Consider the following 24,980-nt stretch of genomic DNA (forward strand, 5'->3'; position numbering starts at 1 on the left):
ATTCTCAGTAAGAACCATTGTCTTCTTTATTTAGTTATTTGTATATTTTTATACATATTGTAGGCACTTAAGTATGCAAACTTGTGTGTATTTATGTGGCCAGCATAATCTATAGACGTGTTTGCTGACTTTGTCCATGATACTTAATTGGTGGATTTGGAAACCACTGGTTGTGAAGATTACCAGTTGACCCGAGATTCTCCTCTCCTCTCCTCTCCTCTCCTCTCCTCTCCTCTCCTCTCCTCTCCTCTCCTCTCCTCTCCTCTCCTCTCCTCTCCTCTCCTCTCCTCTCCTCTCCTCTCCTCTCCTCTCCTCTCCTCTCCTCTCCTCTCCTCTCCTCTCCTCTCCTCTCCTCTCCTCTCCTCTCCTCTCCTCTCCTCTCCTCTCCTCTCCTCTCCTCTCCTCTCCTCTCCTCTCCTCTCCTCTCCTCTCCTCTCCTCTCCTCTCCTCTCCTCTCCTCTCCTCTCCTCTCCTCTCCTCTCCTCTCCTCTCCTCTCCTCTCCTCTCCTCTCCTCTCCTCTCCTCTCCTCTCCTCTCCTCTCCTCTCCTCTCCTCTCCTCTCCTCTCCTCTCCTCTCCTCTCCTCTCCTCTCCTCTCCTCTCCTCTCCTCTCCTCTCCTCTCCTCTCCTCTCCCCTCTCCTCTCCTCTCCTCCCCTCCCCTCTCCTCTCCTCTCCTCTCCTCTCCTCTCCTCTCCTCCCCTCTCCTCCCCTCCCCTCCTGGTTTAGCCCTTCCGTATTTTTTAAACTGTGCTGTCAGAGAGCAATTGAGGCTGAAGCACTTTCAAGATGAAACAGGAAGCAATATGCAATAAAAATGTTGGTACCTCTCCTTTTACGCCAGAGCTTATCCCGGGTTCGATTCTGTAGCATAAAATGGCTGAAGTATTTTTCTAAACTTCGTATTTTGATTTTGCTTATAGAAGGCACTTTATAACTTGGGTTTGGATACGGTTGATAAGCCAAATACCGATCTTTTGTACATTGTCATTTCGAACCATCCTTACTTAGCTACAGTTGCCCTTTTTGAGAGTTGTTATTTGACCATGACTCGTCCAACAAAAAGTGGCCATTCAGATATACCCATGTTTTTCCTATTATTGTTGGATGTTGACTGTATAATAAAATTGAACGCTAAGAAATTTGAACGACGTTTCGACCGTTCGACGGTCATTTTCAAGTTAGGTGTTTGAATAAAATTACATGTGTAAATATAGTAAAAGCGCTAAAATATGTACATACAAACAATAGACAATAAGAATAAAAAGGCTAAAAATGGCTAAAATATAACTTTGTGCGAATGACATGCATAGTTGTACAAGATATAATTAAAAACGTAAAGCAAGCGAATAAGACGACGAGAATAAGAACATTAAAATACCTAAAAATATCTAAACAAATAGTTTCGGGCGGATCGAGTCACTCTGTTTGTTAAGTTTTGGTTTCAGAAGTCTAATAAAAAGCATTTCAAAAATCAAACAGTCAAGCTTGCTTTGGCACTTCCTTAAAATCTTAAAGTTATGGCAATGGATTTCACTGCGCGCAGTGTGTTTCATGAACGTAGCCACATGAAATATATAATGGTCGTAACAAGTCTGCCTTCAACGTGTTTATGTATGAGTGAGGTATCAAAATACAGTTGAACACCGGTAACTCGAACTCTGAAGGTAAACGAAAAACAGTTCGAGTTAGCAGGGCCGGGTTTTCGAGTTAACCGACTAAAAATGACTGAAAAGTGGGTCCAAGGAAAATAAACATTAGTTCAAGTTAGCGGGGTTGTTCGAGTTATCCGAGTTCGAATTCAAGTTACCGAGGTTCTACTGTATGTCCATCGTGCCATAACGAAATTGACACACCCATAACGAAATTAGCACATGCCAGAATTACTGCAGAAAAGTTATAATTTGTAAATATTTCCTGATTTAACGGATTAAATTGTTCAAACAGTAAACAAGCAGACATTGCTTCTATGAAAAAAGGTCCTGCTTATTGCGCTAAAGTTTAACGCGGTTATTGAATTGCTGACTTTCGATATATATATTCTTAAGTTTTGTTGCCGTGTCAGTGTACATAACGTAGCAAATCAAGCCCCACAAGTCAAACACAGCGTCGATCGTCGCCATCCCCGATGGTGCTTTAATTTATAACTATTTCTTAAAATATTATTGTTCTGGACAAAGTTAATTATGTTCATTCATGGATTTTACCGACTAGTTTCTTCTTAAAATTGTGCAAAAGCTGTCTTTTTCTGTCCTTTTTAGACGTCGGTCTAGTAGTCAGGCTTAGAACACGATTTTGTTATAGCAATAAATTACCGTATTTCTCGTCAGTGTTAACAATTGTGTGTAAGGGCGTTCATATTTGTCAAAGGTTATTTTTGAAGGCGAATTAATTCCTGCTAGAAGATATAATAATAGCTATTTACCGGGTGTTAGCTAACCATGTGAAGTCTTTCTAGATATTTATAACGAAATTAGCACAAAAAGTCCTGGTGTCGCACTGTGACACCGGGATTCAATTTTTTTTTTTAGTTCATTGCAACTGAAAAAAGTAAAAAAAAAAAAAAAACGTAATGTGCGTAGCATATCTGCAAACTGAATTTCCGAATTGCATCTGAATTAAAAGATTTGGATCAATTAAGAACAACAACAACCATTTTATTTTGCCAAATTATATAGAGAAAAAATTACAGCATAACATAAATTAACTAAAATAGGCAAAAAAAAACTACCCAGAATAGAAATAAACTAAACGAGCTGAGTAGTTACAAAAAAGGAATTTAATTGCTTGACAAGGTTGTACATAAAAGAAGTCAGAAATAAACTAAGACAAGTAATGAGTAATTAAGTACTACGCAAAAAAAATAAGTACAATGTAACTAAGTATGTATAAATCGTAATTTAGATAGAAAAGTAGGAAAAAAACAGTACCAGTTAATGTTTGAACTAAAACTTGTTCATATTAGTTTGATACAAGCGAAAAGAAAATTAAAATACTAAGGCAGCATTAACCATAAGTACTTACATAATGCTTTTTCATAGTTTGCTGGGGAATGCTAACTCTCTTAGTGTTTTTGACAAGGAGCGGGTAGCAGCCTGTAGCAGAGTTTAAACGCTTTATCTCTGGATATCAATTTTCTGCCTCCTGGGGTCAACACAAAAAAATCATTTACGAGTAACAACAATAGTTATGATGACGCTGACGACGACTATGATCATGGTTGTTTTACGCATATGACATCATGCACGCATTCTATTTCGGGTGCGGAACCTTATTGGGCTGGGAACCAGACCTCTAGACAAGCCACAGAGCGCGGGATCCACGAACTTTATTATACACTACTCTTTTCCTCCTCTGAAATGTACTTCCATTTTAAAAATGGCTAACGAAAATGGCTCACAAGACTTCTAATGTGTTATTTATGCTCATCAGAACACAACAAGATTCATGGGTATAATGATTTTTGGCAACAGAGCACACTGAGGTATAAAACTGAATTAAAGTTGAGATTTATTACTTCTACACAAAAGCTGATTCACTTCAGAGACTAATTATTACCGGCTCAGCATAATTTAACTGTTTAAAATTAACTTATATTGTTTCAGTCTCTTTTTATATACTGCAAATTCAGGCAAAAAGTACCGACTGCCTAATTTCCAATATTCAAAATAAAAAAAATAGAAAAATAATGCTAAACTGTATCTATAATGCAAAAGGTACATGCACATGAAGCTACACTGTATAAAAATTCTTATCTCGACCTCGACTTGAGTCTTTGTCAAACTAGTGTCAGTATGACAGTACCAACCATACTAACCTCTTCGGTAAATACCCTCTAGATTATCTAGCTCTGTACATCTGAAATACGGCTGCGTTTCGATATTTTAATGCTAAACACAAAAATACCTAACAATTCCAAAATCGTCCGAGATATTTTGCTTTTTGTAGAAAATTTTCCACGAGGGTCTTCCGTAAGGTGATTTCCGTAAGGTGAGTTCATTGGCTTCTCAAGACAAGATGATCATACCTGACGGGTATAACCCATGTTTTCAATTGAGAAATATTGGGTGTTACCCTTTGAGAACATGCGAACGGCGGACTATTCCACAAAAAACAAAAAAAAGATATTTCAAGAGAGTATTCATAAGAAGGGATCTTCAGTCTCAAATTAAAATAGCCACAGATTTTTGAAGTTTGAAAATTCATTTTGTACTCATGGCCAGCCAGTACAAAGTCACCCGTCCGTAGTATACGATGGGACGTCAAGTGACACAGTACTGCCTTAAAAACGTTGTCTTAGATGCTAAAATGTCTTTTATTCTTAGAATTAGGTAGCGATCTTGTGTCTGAAAGCGAAATAGCCACAGATTTGTCAAGTTTGAAAATTCACTTTGCACTCGTGGCCAGCCGGTACAAATTCACCCGTCCGTAGTATACGATGGGGCATCAAGTGACACAGTACAGCCTCAAAAACGCTCATTTAAAAGGTAAAATGTCTTTTATTCTTAGAAGTAGGTAGGGATCTTGTGTCAAAAACTGAAATAGCCACAGATTTTTCAAGTTTAAAAATTCACTTTTCACTCGTGCCCAGCCGGTACAAATTCACCCGTCCGTAGTATACGATGGGTCTTCAAGTGACACAGCTCAGCCTTGAAAACGTTGTCTTAGAGGCAAAAACGTCTTTTAATTTTAGAAATAGGAAGGGATCTTCTGTCTCAAATTGAAAAAGCCACAGATTTTTCAAGTTTGAAAATTCATTTTGTATTCATGGCTGGCCGGTACAAAGTCACCCGTCCGTAGTATACGATGGGACATCGAGGGACACAGTACTGCCTTAAAAACGTTGTCTTAGATGCTAAAATATATTTTATTTTTAAAATTAGGAAGGGGTCTTCTGTCTCAAATTGAAATAGCCACAGATTTTTCAAGTTTGAAAATTCACTTTTCACTCATGGCCAGCCGGTACAAATTCCCCCGTCCGTAGTATAGGATGGGGCATCAAGTGACACAATAGAGCCTTAAAAACGTTTGCTTAAAGGTTAAAATGTCTTTTATTCTTAGAATTAGGTAGGGATATTATATCTTAAATTGAAATAACCACAGATTTTTCAAGTTTGAAAATTCACTTTTCACTCGTGGCCAGCCGGTACAAATTCACCCGTCCGTAGTATACGGTGGGGCATCAAGTGACACAATAGAGCCTTAAAAACGTTTACTTAAAGGCTAAAATATCTTTTATTTTTAAAATTAGGAAGGGGTCTTCTGTCTCAAATTGAAATAGCCACAGATTTGTCAAGTTTAAAAATTCACTTTTCACTTGTGGCAAGCCGGTACAAATTCACCCGTCCGTACGGTACGTTGTAAACGATGAGGCATCAAGTGACACAATACAGCCTGATAAACGTTGTCTTGGAAGCTAAAATGTCTTCAATTTCTAAAATTAGGTAGGGATCTGCTTTCTAAAAGCAAAATAGCCACTAATTTGTCACGTTTAAAAAGTCTCTTTTCACTCGTGGTCAGCCGGCCATATTGGTTTGTTCCGTTGTGCAATGGGTTATGGGTATTGTACTATAGTATACGATGGACGGCTGTTAGCCGCGTACGACGGTGCATTTTCAGCGGCTAACAGCCATAGGGGTCGAGTGAATCGGGTGCTTATCCAGAAGAAGGCTCGCAGACTATGGATGTCAGCGGTGTTGCTTTTGAGAATATCAAATATGTAGCCCGGCCTGCTGAAATCCTTTGATTCGCCGACTTACCGCCATTTTTCGAAAGGTGTGAAGAAGATTCGTTGCAGTTGCGGTGTTTAAGTTCGTTGTGTTAGTTTTTGAGGCCACAAAAGTCTTAAATATGCTTTAGGAAAACGGATAGAAGTGGAATTTGATGAAACATCGATGAAGGGAACAAGATTGACACTGGATTGAGCGATTCCATGCGTCCATGATTCAAGGTTGCCAGCGCTTTGCTGGAACGAATATAATTTTGTCAACTGCTTCGTGCTACAAGGATCGATTTTCGTTCTAAGTCGCCAAGGTATTGGACGTTTTCGTTTATGGAACATATGTCAACTCTAAAGGATTCTAAAGGAAACTTTCTACATGTACAGGTAAGCTGAAGTCTTTCCTAGTTTAAGCTTACATGTAAGCTTACATCTACAAAGCTTCATGTCATCTGTCTAGATTTGCTGGTTAAAAAACCAAACAAAAGGGCCTTTATGTAGTTGGAAATGAAAAGCTACATGTATAATTCGTTCTATATTTGAAGTCAGCAAATTACATAGAAATGAAAAATTAGTTCTTATAGTGTACAGCTGTAGGTGATGCAAGTACTTTGAAAGGCCTGTATTTATGCATATGCATGTGTCCCAAAAGGTCTGTGGTGTTATAACAACTTGTGATAAGAAATATCTACATGTATTTGTAGATGTAGGATCTACAAGGAACACTTTCAGTCTGCATTTCACATTGACTGCAAAATACATGTACAACACACTCTTACCACAAGGCTGACATTAAGGCGACTCAATCACTTGAGATTTTTGGCAATATTAGAAGTTCCTTTTGGCAAGTTAACTTTCTGGCCCCTGGATAAATCACTATCCAGCGGTAAGTGTTAGCAAAACATACTACGCTATCCACGGGATAGTGATTTATCCGGTGGATAGCGTTATCCAGCTTTCAAACAACCGGGGCCAGGCCAAAGGTGACTTACAAATGTACGGTACTTTGCGAAACGAAACAAAATGAAATGGTACTTTGTGAAACAGACCCCAAAAACACAGAAGACAGAGACCATGAAAGCTGTTAAAACTACGGTATTATGAGTTCACATTACATGTAGATATTTTATGTGAACTCATAAGACAGTGTTAAAACACTTCACTCATAGCAATTATTTTCTCTTTAGTTTTCAGCCACTGGCATGCTGGCTTTGCTTTGTTTCACTGTGCAATGCTTAAATATATTTGGGTTCAAGTTCAGTGCGGATAACCCTGGGATAAACATACTGAGATCCAGTTATTATGGGGCTGGAAAGGCAACGATAACTGGCAGAAGTCAAATGCATCCTGCTTTTGTTGACAGGATTGCGTGACAGAAAAATGTGATGCCTGATGGGAAATTAACAGTTACTGTATTTACTCGAATAAGTGCTGCCCTCGAATAAGCGCCGCATTTGGAACAAAAAAGTTAATAAGCCCTTCCCCCCGAACAAGGGCCGCAGCACTACAAAGCAACTCTAAAACAAAATTAAAAGTGATGTTTTGCAGTTCAAAGTGATTGATTTACCACTCGCCCATTAGTTTTTCTATCCAACATTCTAACAATTCTTAGTATTGTTGTCAAGTTATTCGAGTAAATACAGTATTTCTAGTTTTTCTGATTTTCTAGCACCAACTGTTCTATTCTATGCAGCTACAAGTTCTGTAGATACTGTATGAGATCTGCAAAAGGATATCTTCATGCTAAAATTAGAAATGACAGCTGTTACATGTACTTTCCCGTCAGGCATCTTGTTATTCTGTCACACAAACCCAGGTCAACAAAGGCTGCACGCATTCGACTTCTGCCAGTTATTGTTGTCTTTCCAGCCTCATAAGAAGCGGATCGTGGTAAGTTTATCCCAGTTTTTTTTCAACGGAACTCAAACCCTAATATATTTTAAGCATTGCATAGTGAAACAAAGCAAAGCTGACACGCCAGTGCCAGAAAAATAAAGGAAAAATAACTGCCAGGCGTGAAGTGTTTATATTTAATAATAATAATAATATACTTAATTGACCACTCCCGCAATGGGGTTTTTCAGGGCCAATGTGAAACAAATATTGCAAATGAACATAAGATGGTTAAAAATCCCAACTGGCAGGAGGCAGACCAGTTGGGTATTTACAAACGCAGTCGAGGAGTTGAACTCGGGACTACCGAGAACAACACCAGCTAGTGGTCAGAACGGGGCTTGAACCCGCGACCACCGGATTACAAGTCCGACGCTCTAACCACTCGGCCACGCTGCCTCCTTAATGTGAACTCGTAATACCAAAGTCACAACAGCTTTCATTGTATCCATCTTCTGCATTTTTGAGGTGTGTGTCGTAATTAAGTACTTAACTCTTGCAAAGGTACCATTCTGAAAAGTACCTTTTTGCAAATTACCATTTTGTTTTGTTTCCCAAAGTACTGTAAGCCGCCATAGGGTCAATAAGAGAAGAAGGCAGGGCTTGAGACTAGCAGTAGCCAACTAGCCACAGGCTAGTAGAATTGTAGTTTTGGCTAGTGCGCAGTGTAGGCTTTGGGCTTTCACTAGCCAAAATGGCTAGTAAGAATTTCAATAATTTTAATGAAATTAACTGCAAATTGGAATCGACTCTGGGAGAACAGGGCTTAGAAGTACAGCCCTGTTATAAGCTCTGGGCTTTCATGTATAAACGGGGGGCTAACATGTACAGGTATATTTGAGGGGGTCATACACCTGTAAGCAAAAGGAGTATCACTAAAAAACTTTGTATTCGTTTCAACTACATGTAGCACCATACAGTACTGTATTTTTGAAAATTTTATTGAACCATGGAGTTCAAATGATTTTAACAATGATCTGTACTTGTCTAGTACATGTTACTGTAGGAAAAAACTCAACCAAGTGACTTGTCTGAAAATCATTACAGTACAATCCATTTATAATACTGTGTACATGTAAAAACATATATTTTTTTGCCATTTAAATCTGCAGATTTTACTAAGCTGAGTGGAGTTCAACTAGAACAAAATTTGAATGTACATGTAAGTGAATTTTATGCAAGCCATGAAAGTAATTCTCTCTCATACCAGCTGTGTTATTCATATAGTACAAGTACAGTAAGGGCCTGATTACATGAGCCCGCGGGCTGGCCTGGTTTGCCGAGATCTCGGCACGTCTGTTAAACGCAACAAAAATCAACTTCGCGATTACATGACAACCGGGCCAGCCCGGTTAGCCGAGATCCCGGTATCGCGATGCCAGGATCTCGGCTAGCCGGGCTGAAAATTTTCCATGTAGTCGCGTTCACCGGGCCAGCCCGGCTAAGCGGGCCAGCATTAAATTTCTCTTCCGAGCACAATATCCGACGAAAAAATCAATGCTACTCCTTCTAAATAGGATTTAGAGGTAAAGTAACCCATCAAGCTGCATAAGTGCAAAACATTTAACCACCAAATTGCCGGAAAAAGGTGATCAAGATCATTCGTGCTCTGATCATTCGTGCTGAAACCGGGCTGAAAGTCATCTCGGCAAACCGGGCTCATGTAATACCGGGCTGAAAGTCATCTCGGCAAACCGAGCCAGCCTGGCTAGCCGGGCCAGCCCGGCTCATGTAATCAGGCCCTAATACATGTTGTGATTCTCATTGACTGACCCAGGCTTTGCAATAATATTTGAAATAGGTGGCTTTTCTTTTGCAGCACCTGTTGGAGATCAATATTATAAAATTCTGCTCATAAGCCCCCAGTTATAGGCCCATTTACCAGTAGACAAAAAAATGCATCTAAATATTTTCCTCCAGATACTGTACATGTATGTCTCCCTCTCTTAATATTCTTCCAAATATTAAAATGAATTTGACTTATGAATTTAATGAAATTTTCATGAATTTGAACTTGATTTAAAATGTATTTTGATCAACACTGCTGTTAAGTTCATTTCAAAATGTATTTTTAAAAACATACATGTATTTGCCTTAGGAATCCCCATAGATTTAGGCCCTCCCGTTTATAAGCCTATCCAAAACCTCCTACGAAGTTGTATAAGCCAAGGGCTTATGAGCGGAATTTTATGGTATCGGCCTGCGTTAACAACAACCATTTTATTTTACCAAAATCAATAGAAATAATTACAGCATAAAATAAATCAACTAAATATTATAGGCAAAAAACTACCCAGAATAGAAATAAAGTAAACGAGCTGAATAAAACACCTCTCCTAATACCTTTTTAGGGAGCTGCATGAAGTTTTGTTTGTCAGTCATGTTAGTTGGGATGAAAGGCATGGTGGCCTAATGGTAAGTGTGCTGGACTCCGGATCGAGTAGTCCGGGTTTAAGCCCTTGCTGGGGTCATTGAGATGTGTTCTTGGGCAAGACACCTTACTCTCATAGTGCCTCTCTTCACCCAAGTGAGTAAGTGGGTACCAGCATATTTAATGTCAGGGGGTACCCCTCAACCTCGTTCCCAGGGTCTCTCTCTCCTGCCCCCTAGTGCGAGAGGAGAGGGTCCCAGGGTCTCTCCTCTCGCTCTAGGGGGCAGGAGAGAGAGGCCCTGGGAACGAGGTTGGGTACCCCTGCGATGGACTAGCATCCCATCGGGGGGGGGGGGGAGAGGGAGTAGAAATACTCCTAGTTGCTTCATGCTCCTGAAAGTGGGATAAGCTCCGGTCCGATGGGCCACTTGGCTCAAATGCAGACTTAACCTGTACTGTACCTACCATGTTAGCCAAGAATACCCACCAGAGCTCTTGTGGGTCCCAGTTCCTGTTGAAGGTCTTGCTGACTACAATGTCGTGTACATTGTATACAGAGAAAATATATTATTGTCCATACTCTCCACACCATTTGGGGTAATGTTGAAACATACTGCCCCGTTATAAATTACAAAGTTCTAGCACTTATTTCAGTGCTGTTTTATTTCATTTTTTTAACTTGTTTTTCTTTCTTATGTAATACTAGGTGCTGCATGCTGATGAAAGTTTTCAAGAAAAACCAACACTGTCAGAGATCTCCATTAATAGGAAGAACATTTTGAACATTGTACACCCGTGTTTTGAAGTTTCTGTAACCAATAACCACATTGTACTGCAGTACTAGTAACTGCTGCATGATCACTTTCTTCATAACATTTTGCCTAGACATAAAATGGCAAATTATGTTCAAAAACTGGATCGAATTTTTGTTTGTTGCATCAATAACCCGGTCAATGGTATAGTCCTATATACTTTATAGAAACATGTAGATGTCAAATAATATTTAACAGAAGGATCGACATGTGGTTCATAAAGAACTTCTTGCAAGCGAACATTTTGTTTTCTACACCATAGTGCTTTTTAGGCTTTCACCTGTGTTACTGTATACATGACATATGATACAAAAGGTATACGATCGTGTTTATATCTCTCGAGCACTTGATACATTACAAGCACAAACGAAGTATTCAACAAACAGTGACAATGTAAAGATTTTATTAAATAATAAAGTATACATGTATTTGTTGAAATGCATATTGTTTTGCTTACAGTAGTTTGGTTTTTCTTTTGGGCGGATATTAGGAACCCGTGGAATTGACAAATAACCGCGTTCTGGGTCGTAAATCACAGAACACTCGAAGTGTTCACGGGTACTCGAGCTGTAATACCCTTGCCACCCCACGTATGCGTCAGTATTCAATTATGAACACTTTTCATACTTCGCGTGAGTCTCGTGTTCCAGTCGTGTATTTCAGAACATGCGACGTTTCTGACTAGCATTGAGTAGTGTTACGGCTGTACGTCCGTTCTTGACAACACGACAGCTGGCTATCTTGCTGTCAAAATTGTAAGAAAACTAACTAGACATATCGTAGTATACGATTCCCGAAAATTAGAGCATACTTGACATGTTCTTTAGTATTCAAAGACGTTCACGTCAGAAGTAGCGCCGTGTGTCACGTGTTCTAGTCTCATACCCTAGAACAGCTAGGAGTATCCAAAAATGTTCGAGTCACAAAGTATCACGGAATGTTCGCGGGAAACCAAAAGAAACATTTTTCAAACGAAATGTTGGTCGTATACCTCTCGAACACTTTGAGTCATTCAGGAGTATTCAATTTGAATTCGGAAAAACAGTCCGGATTCTAATAGGATATTCCAGGTGTATTTCGAGTCAGGCGTAGTCGAATACGTCGGAACATTACTGCATACGCGGCGTTTGCCTATCCGTATTCCGACGAATTCGGGCCCGAATACTTGGCTTTTTGCGTAGTGGGGGAGGAGGTGGGGGTGCCTGGACGCATGTTACCCATTTTTGATACCATAATCGACAAGAGACCATCACAGCAATACCTTGAATATTAGACATAGAAAGCTTCCCTAAATTATGTTATTATTCGAATTGGAAGCCGTCAAACCTCGCAAACAATGAAATGTGCAGTAGCAATGGCAGTGTTCATGTAACATATCAAACACGAGAGACAGTGTTTCATTGGGATATCAAAACACCGAGAAGGGAGTTCCTTTGTTTTAATTTGATGAATTATTAATGAGTTTGAAAAGTAATGATACAAATTGAATATAGTTTCCATTTATGGAGCAAACTAAAAACGAATCCACTGGAAGCAGGACTTTTGTGTGAATTTTATTTTCCCTAATATATAAATGCAAAAACGGGTTAGATCGTTTCAAATTTCAATCGTTAATAAGAGCAGCCAAAATGCCAGTCTTTTTTCGTCTTCTAGTCTCTTATCTTCTTCTTTGCCCGCTTATTTTATGTTTTGTTTTGTTTGGTCTTTAGGCGTATTGTAGTCATCAAACAACGTCTTTAGCGTACTTGGTGCAAAAGATGAATTGAGGTGCAGAAAAAATTCGTAAACAACGATTTTTTTAAAAAAAATCAGATGTATGGAAAAATATGTGGATACACATTTGACAGATGGTTCAGCAGCATTTGAGGACTGAAATTATGACGAATATTTACACACAACACTGCAGCAATCCACGCAATCTCACTGAGGCATATAATGAGTGGATACTAAAATAACGAGCACCTGGTTGCAACATAGTATACTGTTGCATGATTATTCGTACCTAAACAGTTCACGCCATCTCCTGAGTATCCTTGAAAACAAGTGCAGTAGAATGAACCAAACGTGTTGTTACAATGAGTATTCACGTCACATTTGTGCGTCTGATCCCGACATTCGTCTATGTCTGGAGAGAAATATCAAAAAATCACAACGTTCCTCGTTGGTTATGTTGGCTATGTTTACATAGATCAATATTCAACAAATTCGCACGATGCCATTTGTAGACCGAGGATCACTGTTATTCGTCATCCGTACATAACAGATATCCTGATATCAGGTTGCTAAGATTCGACTGGAGTCGTGCATAAGAGTAGTTTTTTCTAGCTGCAAAATGCGTTTCATTGACAATCCGTTGAATACATGTAAAAAAACCTAAATTTAAACCCCTCTCAACCAGGGTACGGTGGGGGTGGAATTCGTGAGGGGGTGTGCGACATGCTTTCTGAAACTCTTACCCCGCTATTTAAGACTAAAATTGATAATTTTCTTTGCCACATTTTAGACCTAAAACGCTGCGTCCAAGAGACGAATGATAAAAGACACATATCCAATTCCAGACCCAGGTTCCAGAGAGCGCTCAACTTTACCCTGGCAACAAATGGGTCAAACCATATTCCCTAGCGCCGCACGAACCAATATGGCTTATACGAGGGATTAGAAAGAAATAAAGCGTAGCCTCATGTACACATTATCTTTTTTTTGCTTCTTGGAGTCATAAAATATTTGGGTACTTGGGCACCTCAATATCACTTGGTTCACACGGATACACCGATGTGAAGAAAATGTTCACGAACCACGAAAAATCAGATATATGGACACAGGGAGCAGAGGAGTCAAATTCTGGTGCGTATCGCAACGGGTTTCCGTCGTCCGTTTGTTGCCCTTTTCTTACTACTTAACGATCTTGTGGCGCCCACGGTCATTGAGCCTGCGGTTACGCCAAGCGCAACGGGATTCCTGCTGGTTTAACCGTCACGAAAACAAAAAGAACAGATAGCGTATCGATAACGTATGACATGAGCTGCGAAATAGATCGGACATTTTGACATTTACAAAGGTCGAATTTCGCTCCTCTGCTTCCTGTGCCTCAAATTCTTCATTCAGAACCACCTACAGAGTGGCATTTGACTGTTAATTAACCAACCAGTGAATTCAAAGCCGGTTTCACTACAATATTATACAGTTAACTTGTATATGCGTTTACCAACAATACGCGCGCAACATGGCTTTAAATTTTCTAGAACACTGAATGATGAAACCCGCCACAGCAGTCTACATAATCTCATCGCACCACATAAGAAGTGGATGCCGAAATAGCAGGCGCCCGGTTGCAACATGGTACCTATATCTGTCCTAGACCTATCGTCAGTCGTCTCTTATGAGAAATTGTAAGACGCGAACGATTGTTGGAAGAGGGGAATATAGAAGAATCTCTCTCCCTTTTCCACCCCTTTTTCATCTTTCTCCGCACCTGTTTTACTTATAAGAGAAAAGTAGGGACGAGTTAGTGTCTGTTTTACTGCTTTCCTATGATGTGTTAGCAGAAACTCGCCTTATGACTGTAAATACACGACCACAATTGCCCTTTTAATGTGAGGAGAATAGTATATTGCTGTATGATTCATCAAACCTGAACAATTCACGCCATCTCCTGAATATCCTTGAAGACAAACACAGTTAAAAGAGCCAAACGTGTTGTTACATTGAGCGTTCACGTCACAGTTGTGCGTCTGATCTTGACATTCGTCAACATCTTTGGAGAAAAAAACAAAACAATTATTTGTTGAGCATTATAACGAAATCGACTGTTAATGTCATTCACTAAGTGTTTTTTTTTATAGTATTATTCTTTACAATTAAAAGTTTAAGTGCAAAGTTAGGGGCCGACCACCGCATCAGTATTACAGAGGAACGATTAACTAAACAATATCAATCAACCCATCTCTTTTGTGAAAGCTCGGATAGCAGGATCCTGCATGGTTGCAAATGTAACATTATGCTGCAGTGACCGCCATTAATAACATTATGTTTGTTTAGATGGTAAAATATTATCAACTGCTGACTTGTCATACCCAAGCAGTTTACACCATCTCCTGAATATCCTTGAATACATGTACAATAGAATAAACCATCAGTGTTGTTACACTGAGCGTTCACGTCACAATTATGGGTCTGATCTTGACATTCGTCCACATCTGCGGAGAAATTAAATGGTAATTGGTAAAATATTTTAACGAGAACGCAAATGGAAGTGTTAAGGATCAAGCTGGGCATTGTTTATGCGCAACTTAAATACGCAGCCGGAAAACGAATTTCAAATGTCACACACGCATTCGCAACAAACACTTAGACACTTAGAGCATAGTTCAAAGTTTTACTGGTACGGGTTTCGCTTTCATTTCAGGGCTGTGCTCTAGGAGGGCCCGGGTTCCAGAGGTGACTTTTGCCTTTGGGCGACTTAGATAACTTTGCTATCATAAAAGATTTTAAGAGCTGGGCACCCAAGATTCCCTACGTAAGAGCGTTCGGGCACCCTGCAATTATACCAAGAGCACAGCTGTGCATTTGCCAGCAAATCCAGAATTTTCACCTTTCCAGTAGTCTGAAGCAGGGCTCAATGCGGTGTCTGACATTTGCAGAATGCAGAATGCAGAATGCAGAATGCAGAATGCAGAATGCAGACTGCAGACTGCAGAACGCAGAATGCAGAATGCAGAATGCAGAATGCAGACTAACAGAATATATTGTGTTACCTTTACCATTATTGAAAGCTAACCTTAAACAGGCTAACCGAAGTGCTATTTAGGCTAACCGGAGGGAATAGTAGGCTAACCGGAGTGTGTAGTAGGCTAACCTGAGTGAAAAGTTCACTCCGGTTAGCCTACTACACACTCCGGTTAGCCTGTTTACGGTTAGCTTTCAATAATAGTAAAGGTAACACAATATATTCTGTTAGTCTGCATTCTGCATTCTGCGTTCTGCATTCTGCATTCTGCAAATGTCAGACACCGGGGCTCAATGGTAGGCAGCTGTCTCCTCGCCCTAATCCCCCCCCTCCCCCCCCCCCCCCCAAACCCACACACAAGAAAAATAGGGCGTTAGGACGGCTGACACTTCATACTCTTCCATCGTGCTAAATTGGACGATTAACGTTAGTTTGCAATTTTTTTTTCAAAGTTCTGCCGATGGTGTTAGAAGAGTAAATTACGTCAAATGACTCGCTTTTGGTCAAAAATAGTGCTGGTACTCGTGTTTTCAATGCATTGCAGCTAGTCGACCGGGTTAATTTGGGATCCACTATGACTTTCCTAGTGCATATTTGTATAGGTGTTAGTATTGTGAGCCACCCAAGATAATTTAACATTGATATACCTTGCAAAGGTGGAAGGGGCACTAGCACGAGAGAAGTGCATCAATTGTTTAGGACATAGCTGAAGATGACTCACCCTCAAAGGTGCTCTCTTTGCTCATACGAGCATCAAAAATCTTCTAAACGTGCAGCTATTAAAAAAACCCAATCCATTTATAACGTGGGTACTACAAATGGCGAGTAAGAAAGGCAAGTACACGACAACCATTGTCACAAGAATGTGTAGATTAAACTATATTATCATGCATACCTGAACAGTTTATGCCATCTCCTAAATATCCTTGGAGACAAGTACAGTTGAATGATTCAAAAGTGTTGCTACATTGAGCGTTTTTATCACAATTGTGTGTTTGATCTTGACATTCGTCTTCGTCTGCAGACAAATAACAGTAAATCAAAATGCGCCTTGTTGGCTACATTGTTACCCATTCGACTAATGTACATGCTCGCTGTTAAAAAAATGAAGTATGTTACGCGCGACAGCAATTCTTTGGGTGTTTTTAATAACACAATTATTCCATTCGCGATTGTTGGATGTGAGATAGTTAACTGCCATCTCATATGCAACGCGCGCTCATGGAATAATAAACAACTATTCACCGAAGTGGAGGTGGCTAGTGGCTGATATTTACCGAGCCGCGAAGCGTCGAGCTAAATATCCACCACTAGCCACCGACACTGAGGTGAATAGTTGTTTTAGTATATACTCAAACAGTGAGATAATATAACCCGAAAGGATGACTTTTGACTAGTTTATTACATTAACGAGTTACAGTTTTGGGGCGAGTTGCTTGGAGGTGAATAGCAAAGGATATTCAGAGATTGAGTAGCCAATCAGCGCGCGCCAAAAACGCTATCCAGTGTTTGAATTTATACTAATTGTTAATTATTAAAAACTAGCAAGGGTATATTGCAATTCCTGAGTTTTGATTGGTTAACAGGCAATAGTATATGAGCTCATATACCATTGATCACAAACATGGTAGCCGATATCCGATATGCGTCAACGAAAACAGCCGGGAAGCTCAAATGTTGCAACTCTTTGGGCATTTTAAATAAAACAATTATTCCACTCAATAGTTTGGTAGATAGGCAACGCGGCGCTACAGAGCCCCATACCCATAGAAAATTAACAGACCCATGCTTTTGGATTTTCATGGTCATAATGGCTAGCGGCATGGTTCGCGGGCGCGTGCGCCCTAGCGACGACGTCGCCCCAACATGGTGGCCATACTCCAGAAGTAGAAATGGTTAACGTCAGCTTACATCTTTGATAGTAAACATCGATGTGATGGTCAATTGACAGCTGTCAAAACAAGGTATCCGCTGACCAGTACCACACGACCATATCGCGGGCTCACATATAGAAGTCATTAAGGTCAATTTTTTCTCGAGGTTTACCGCTGACCAAGAAATGGTTAACATTCGATCGCGGGCTCAAGTGCCATATTTTTTTTTCTGTTAACGTTCAGTAAATTCGGTTTTACAAAAAGGGCAAAGTAAATAACCGGGGATCTCCGGTTTTAGTCTTGGCTAAATTTATTTCATACAATACCCCAAGATATATAAAGCACAGTCTAAAAGGTCGCACTGTACGAAGACCCTATGCGACACTAATTTGATACATGTTTATGTTTAGATCTGAGCAGGTGGCAGAGACGCTAAATGACTATTTTATTAACGTGGCAAATGATCTGGATATGCAGGGGCACACTACCATTAGTGCACAGTCGCATGCCTCGAACATTCCAGTCGACTGCGTGGACTTTTTCGGTTTCCGTTTGACAAATCGTCATGAAGTTAAAGCAGTGCTCGACAAAAAGCAAACGGCATCTTGCAGAACGAGCTTGAACAAACAAGACACAAGCTTTATAAACAGACAGAAGAGACGGACAGGCTTGACGAAATCTACGACGAGTTGGAACAATACTCGCACAAAAATTTCCTGGAAATTGTCGGAGTCCCAGAAAGCGCTTACACATCCACCGAAGAAGTCGTGATCCGCATAGGAGAAGCTGTCAACATCACCATCAACCCAGAAGATATTGAAATATCTCACAAGCTGCGAAGAAAAAACAGCAGACCCATAATTGTACGATTCTTAAGCCACAAAGTGAAGTCCCGACTTTATAAAGCGAGAACCAAGCTAAAAGGGCTTAAAAGTGTCTGACATTTTCCCAAGCTACGCCAACGCTTCTCTTCAAGAACAACGTATATATATAAACGAGAATTTGACGGACTTCAGAAGAGAATTGTTTTGGAAAGCAAATAAGAAGAAAAAGGACAATATGATCATTAGCGCGTGGACAATCGATGGAAAACTTTTTGTGAAGACATCGCAAGACGGAGCGCCGATTAGAATTTACGGTGAGGAGGACTTAGAAGATCTATGAAATCAACAGACTATTGAACAAATGAAGGGATAACGGACTGGATTTGCTGAGAGAAGGAACTCTTAAAATAGGTTTGTTTTAAAAATTTTGTGTTCGTTAATTTTGTTTTTTTGATTAGCTTTTTTGTCGCTTATTGTTATTATTACTGTAGGAGAACGTAAACATAATATTTCACCAGAGAACTACACTTAAATGCATAAATCACACAAATGTTCGGTAATTTCGTTAAATGTTAGGGGTCTAAGAGATACTTCTAAAAGAAGGAGCATTTTTATGTACTTAAACGATCAGAAAGCCGATTTCTATTTTCTTCAGGAAACTTTTTCCAAACCAAGCGACGAAGCAATTTGGAGAAATGAATGGGGAGGTCAAATTTACTTTTCTCATGGCACCTGTCACAGTAAAGGTGTTTGTATTTTGATCAATCGAGCGGTAAAGGAAAAGGTGGCATGCACATCCAGTGACACCTCGGGCAGAATAATCCTAATTAACATTACATACAATGGCTTGAAATTATCATTTTGCAATATATACGCGCCAAACGACCACACACAACAACTAGGCTTTATTCAGGAACTGAATTGCCTCTTAATTGACAAAGCCGAAATTGCAACCCTAATAGTAGGGGGTGATTGGAATTGTACCTTGGAAAAGAAAGACAAAAAAGGTGGTGTCCCCTGGAGGCCCACAGCGTATAGGAATTTAGTCAAAATTACAATGGATAGTCTTGATCTTGTTGATATTCAAAGAACACGCCATCCGAAGCTCAACACATTCTCCTATGTGTCTAAGGCATTAGGTGTTAAATCAAGGATAGACTTTTTTCTAGTTGCTAAACATTTAACACAATTTGTTAAAAAAGTGGACATCCAAACATCAATAGCGCCTGATCACAATACAATATTTTTGTTATTATCGTGGCCAGATGAGCACCCTCGCGGACCGGGTTTTTGGAAATTCAATAACACTCTATTAAACGACGAGGAGTACACATCCAAAATTCGAGAATTATATCCTGAGCTTCGCAGAAAGTACTCTTATGTAAACGATCAACAGCTATTTTGGGAACTGATGAAAATGGAAATAAGAACCGCGACCATTTCCTTTGCTAAAGGAAAGGCACAAACAATTAAGAAACGCGAGACAGTGATCAAAGAACAACTAGATGATCTAGATAAAAAAATCTGCAATAGCCAAAATCTTGATAATATCGATTCTATCCTTAAACAATATGATGACCTCAAAAAGGAACTCCAACAACACTATGACTATAAAGGCAAAGCTGCAATTTTCAGGTCTAAATGTCGATGGGTCGAAGAAGGAGAGAAAGCTACAAAATACTTCTTTAACTTAGAGAAAAGAAATTACAATCGGAAAACCATAAATGAAATTAAATTAGAAAACGAGGTAACAACCACAGATGAAAAGCAAATCTTGTCGATGATTAAAAGGACATGTGCACAAATTTCACACAAAAATGAAAATTCTTGGCAAGAGTCCTTTATATGGATTTCGCTCATTCTCTTACCATGGGTAGGCCTTAATATGAAATAAATCACAGTATACTTTGTTTGGCTAAATATCGATTTGTTTTCGAGAAAATCGATAATTCTAAAATCCAGCAAAATTGACGCTTTCGGAGCTCAAAATTTATGCCGAGTTTGTTAGCTTCGCGTCGAAAAATAAAGCACTCTGGGAGAAAAATACCTATTAAATATCGAAGAATAACATCAAATTAGTACGTCGAAAGCAATTTCTGCCCTTGAAGTCCTTTTATTTACAAAATGTAATTAAATTTGTTCGACACACTTTTGATTTAATTCAAAATAGGTCAAACTTATCGCTTTATTTAAGTATGAGTGAAGCGAAATAAATGGCCGAAAATTTGACATTAGACAGATAAATGATTGTTCTTTTCGATACTAAAAGGATTTCCTTGGGAAATGATTTAGTGCGATGCTTTTAGATCTCAAAGTTGCTTAAAATTCGTTAATTTAACCGACCGTGACATTGTTGATCTTATCAACTTTATGTAAACATTCCACGCAAAGGTTAATTTTCCCCATGTGAACTTCATCTGAGTAAAATAAAAACATAGACTTGCTTACCGTGGTGTTCGCTGATACATTGTAAATCCTGTTTTCCTTATTTACGACAAAACCTAAGCCCTCGGCGAAGCTGGTTATCTAATTTTCTTGACGCTTGTAACTGATTTCCACGTCTTGAGGTGACACTTCTTTTCCATGCATTCTTGAAAATAGTCCAGTCTTAACTGATCAGTGTAAACAGGAATACGAAGTACTTTGCTTTAAATCAACTTAAAGCTTAGCAGCAGTGGTAGATAAATCGATACGGCCGGCGAATTTTCGTTTCGAAAACCGCCATTTGAGATTTGTCGGCCTTCTGTCCTGCGGTATGCAGATAATTAATTCACACTTGAGTAACTTCCGGCACATGAAATCGACAACCACCGTGACCAGAAAGCACCCTGCTTTTGGTATATTGGTTGAGGCACTATTTTTATTATTTTAATATAAACTCTGAATGAAAAACTTTTGGGCTGAACTTGTAATTAAGTTTCACTTCAGTTAGCCACGTTCGAGAGAGTTGTTAAATGGTTGCATGAATGCGCTTTTCACTTCCGGGTCGAAAGTTCTTCTGTTGCGTTGTTTCGCTTTGTTTCATATTTTTTATCCAGTTCTTACCCTTGTTCAAATTCTTGATTAGGCTTAGGCAAAACAGTTGTAGAGTCAACTCTCTCTTATTGAACACCTCTATAAGACGGACATCTGGTGTTGGTCCTGTCCTTGCCGTTTTTTCAGTCATTTTTATACTGTAACCAGCTAGGCTACGTTTACACGGGACTCGACCGGACCAGATCGGCTTCTGTTTACACGGAACCGTTTGGTTCCGGTTCCATAACCGTTACGGTTCCATAACTGGACCTGCAAAATAGCAGGTCCAGTTTTGGATCCGTCCCGGACCGGTTCCAGAACGGTCCCGGGTATACTGAAGGCCAATCCGGTCCGAAAATCAGACCGGATCCGTTCCGGACAGCAGCAGTGGTAGATAAATCGATTCGGCCGGCGAATCTTCTTATCGAAAACCGCTATTTGAGATTTGTCGGCCCTTTGTCCTGCGGTATGCAGACAATGTATTCCACACTTGCGTAACTTCCGGCACATGAAATCGACAACCGCCGTGACCAGATAGTACCCTGCGTTTTGGTAGAGTATTGGTTGAGGCACCATATTATTGCTATATTAATATAAGCTCTAAATGAAAAACTTTTGGGCTGAACATGTAATTAAGGCTACGTTTACACGGGACCGGTCCGGAACCGTTCCGAACCGAACCGGACCTGTTTACATGGAACCGTTTGGAACCGATGCAGGTGTTTACTCGCGCGTACGGGACCGTTCTGGAACCGGTCTGGAACGGATCCATAACTGGACCTGCAAAATAGCAGGCCCAGTTTTGGATCCGTTCTGGACCGGTTCCAGAATGGTCCCGTGTAAACAGAAGGCCTAGCCGGTCCGAAAATCGTTGCTAAATGGTTGCATGACAGCGCTTTTTACTCCCGGATCTAAAGTACTTCTGTTGCGTTGCTTCGCTTTATTTTATATTTTTTTGTTCTTACCTTTGCCCAAGTTCTTGATTAGAGGCGCGTTTACACGACAGAAAAATTTAGGTACGGACTCGTCAGAAAATTGGTCCGTACCCGTCAAAATTTGGTCCGCACCTTATCACTTTTGTAGGGAAACAGTCAAATTAAAACGGGGCCATAGGCGCCTATGGCCCCGTTTTGATTTAACTGTTTCTCTACAAAAATGATTAGGTGCGGACCAAATTATGACGGGAACGGACCAACTTTTTGACGAGTCTGTACCTAAGTTTTGTTATCGTTGGATCCGTCTTCCGTGAATGTTAAAAATATATATATGACCATATATATTCTGTTGGGGTCCGGCGTAAACAAGGGAAGGTGCCCCCCGCCAGAGCTTGCGGGGAGGGACGAACGCCTCGCCGTCAGGGGACCCAAATGTATTAAAAATATCATATCATTATATAAATATTATGTTTTTAAACCTGTTTTCCGGTGTGTTTTTGAGTTAATTTAGAAGCTATTAGGGGAAAGACGGTCCCGATCCGCAGTCTGTTCCTTCGCAAATACGACGGTTGTAATTATAATACGACTCAAGTTTCCAAACAACAAGTGCTATAAAGTAATAACTTTATAATCACCTTAATTCTCAATTCCCTAGGCGAACTTCATTAGGAGGGAGTTGTGGAAGCTGGGGTATTCCCCAAAAACGCCGTCCAATGGGTCGTAATTTTGGGTTCCCGATCTAGAACGGGATTTTTAATAATAGACGATATCTAGAACGAGGTATGGTATTTTGAACACACAAAAGTTTCAAAATATCGGCAGCCAAAACGGGGTGACTTGTTTCTAGAACGCGGTATCTTTTAAATGCAAGTTCTTTCTAACTGAATACCAGAGGCCCTTCCAATTATGCTGGTAAAAAGGGAATTTTATGCTTCTAGCAATGCTTGTTTTTTGTCCGAAATAATGTTTAACTGTAATTATGCTCATTTTTTTTAAAATAATGCTACTTTGGTATAAATGCCTTGTTGTATTTTGCAGAAATAAATACAAAAAATGGCATCACGTCAGAAGTCCATAACAAACTTCTGATTACGTGTACTTTTCTTCACCTAGCTTTAATCGAATGAAGTGAAAAACACCCTTTCCTTTATTTTTACACCAATATACACCTTGGTGTAAACAGTCATAAATGTTCGGCGTTTTATTATAAATTGTTTACCGTGACTGGTATTACAACTGCATATACATGATATATGGTCCCTTTTTCCCCACCCCTTCCCCACCTTTCCTTTCCGCTTTCATTTCGCCCAATCCTCCACAGGAGAAAGTAGGAGAGCCTGTTTACAGGCTAGACTACACAGAATATATATTTTTAACATTCACGGGAGACGGATCCAACGACGCCATCTAAGGTTTTGTGTACAGCCAACTCTCTCTGAAACGGGTACCTTTCGGGACCGGCTCCAACTCAGTTCGTCTAAAAGAAGTCCGTCTTATAGGGATTTTAACGTCGTTTCAAATTTTCCACTGAAGAAGGGGCAGTAACCCCGAAACGTATGGAAACAGTTATCTATCATCTGGCCCATTTTACATTTACATCTCAAATTATCGTTTACATACACTAGTTATATGCCCTACACAGTCGCACAAGATTTCTGTTAGATATTTCTATGTTACCGTCTCAAAGCCGGTGAATTAGTTACAGTATAAAAATGACTGAAAAAACGGCAAGGACAGGACCAACACCAGGTGTCCGTCTTATTGAGGTCTTCATTAAGCGAGAGTTGACTCTACAACTGTTTTGCCTAAGCCTAATCAAGAATTTGAACAAGGGTAAGGACTGGATAAAAAATATGAAACAAAGCGAAACAACGCAACAGAAGAACTTTCGACCCGGAAGTGAAAAGCGCATTCATGCAACCATTTAACAACTCTCTCGAACGTGGCTAACTGAAGTGAAACTTAATTACAAGTTCAGCCCAAAAGTTTTTCATTCAGAGTTTATATTAAAATAATAAAAATAGTGCCTCAACCAATATACCAAAAGCAGGGTGCTTTCTGGTCACGGTGGTTGTCGATTTCATGTGCCGGAAGTTACTCAAGTGTGAATTAATTATCTGCATACCGCAGGACAAAAGGCCGACAAATCTCAAATGGCGGTTTTCGAAACGAAAATTCGCCGGCCGTATCGATTTATCTACCACTGCTGCTAAGCTTTAAGTTGATTTAAAGCAAAGTACTTCGTATTCCTGTTTACACTGATCAGTTAAGACTGGACTATTTTCAAGAATGCATGGAAAAGAAGTGTCACCTCAAGACGTGGAAATCAGTTACAAGCGTCAAGAAAATTAGATAACCAGCTTCGCCGAGGGCTTAGGTTTTGTCGTAAATGAGGAAAACAGGATTTACAATGTATCAGCGAACACCACGGTAAGCAAGTCTATGTTTTTATTTTACTCAGATGAAGTTCACATGGGGAAAATTAACCTTTGCGTGGAATGTTTACATAAAGTTGATAAGACCAACAATGTCACGGTCGGTTAAATTAACGAATTTTAAGCAACTTTGAGATCTAAAAGCATCGCACTAAATCATTTCCCAAGGAAATCCTGTTAGTATCGAAAAGAACAATCATTTATCTGTCTAATATCAAATTTTCGGCCATTTATTTCGCTTCGCTCATACTTAAATAAAGCGATAAGTTTGACCTATTTTGAATTAAATCAAAAGTGTGTCGAACAAATTTAATTATATTTTGTAAATAAAAGGACTTCAAGGGCAGAAATTGCTTTCGACGTACTAATTTGATGTTAT

At 39.7% G+C, this 24,980-nt stretch overlaps 2 protein-coding genes and 1 long non-coding RNA gene across 4 annotated transcripts in view; 2 read left to right on the forward strand and 1 right to left on the reverse strand.

Annotated features, from left to right (window-relative positions):
• LOC144636226 (polycystin-1-like protein 2) overlaps window positions 1–24,980 on the forward strand; it is a 144,606-nt gene that overhangs the window by 54,389 nt on the left and 65,237 nt on the right. The window lies entirely within an intron of this gene.
• The window catches only part of LOC144636325 (uncharacterized), a 36,082-nt gene that overhangs the window by 4,942 nt on the left and 6,160 nt on the right, over window positions 1–24,980 (reverse strand). The window contains exons 3-6 of the mRNA XM_078495508.1: window positions 16,414–16,536; window positions 14,866–14,988; window positions 14,424–14,546; window positions 12,795–12,917 (exon numbers count right to left, since the gene is read on the reverse strand). Coding sequence (XP_078351634.1) covers window positions 12,795–12,917; window positions 14,424–14,546; window positions 14,866–14,988; window positions 16,414–16,536 — 492 coding nt within the window. The remainder of the gene's footprint in view (window positions 1–12,794; window positions 12,918–14,423; window positions 14,547–14,865; window positions 14,989–16,413; window positions 16,537–24,980) is intronic.
• LOC144636590 (uncharacterized) lies at window positions 5,758–11,173 on the forward strand. 2 transcript variants are annotated; one of them, XR_013567552.1, is made up of 3 exons: window positions 5,758–6,103; window positions 8,722–8,771; window positions 10,687–11,173. It is a non-coding gene; the product is annotated as an uncharacterized LOC144636590 (long non-coding RNA). The 2 variants fall into 2 exon arrangements; XR_013567551.1 differs by lacking the exon at window positions 8,722–8,771.

This window comes from Oculina patagonica, chromosome 13 (genome assembly GCF_052425735.1).
Source record: "Oculina patagonica isolate OP01 chromosome 13, crgOcupat, whole genome shotgun sequence".
In the NCBI taxonomy this organism is placed as follows: Eukaryota; Metazoa; Cnidaria; class Anthozoa; order Scleractinia; family Oculinidae; genus Oculina; species Oculina patagonica.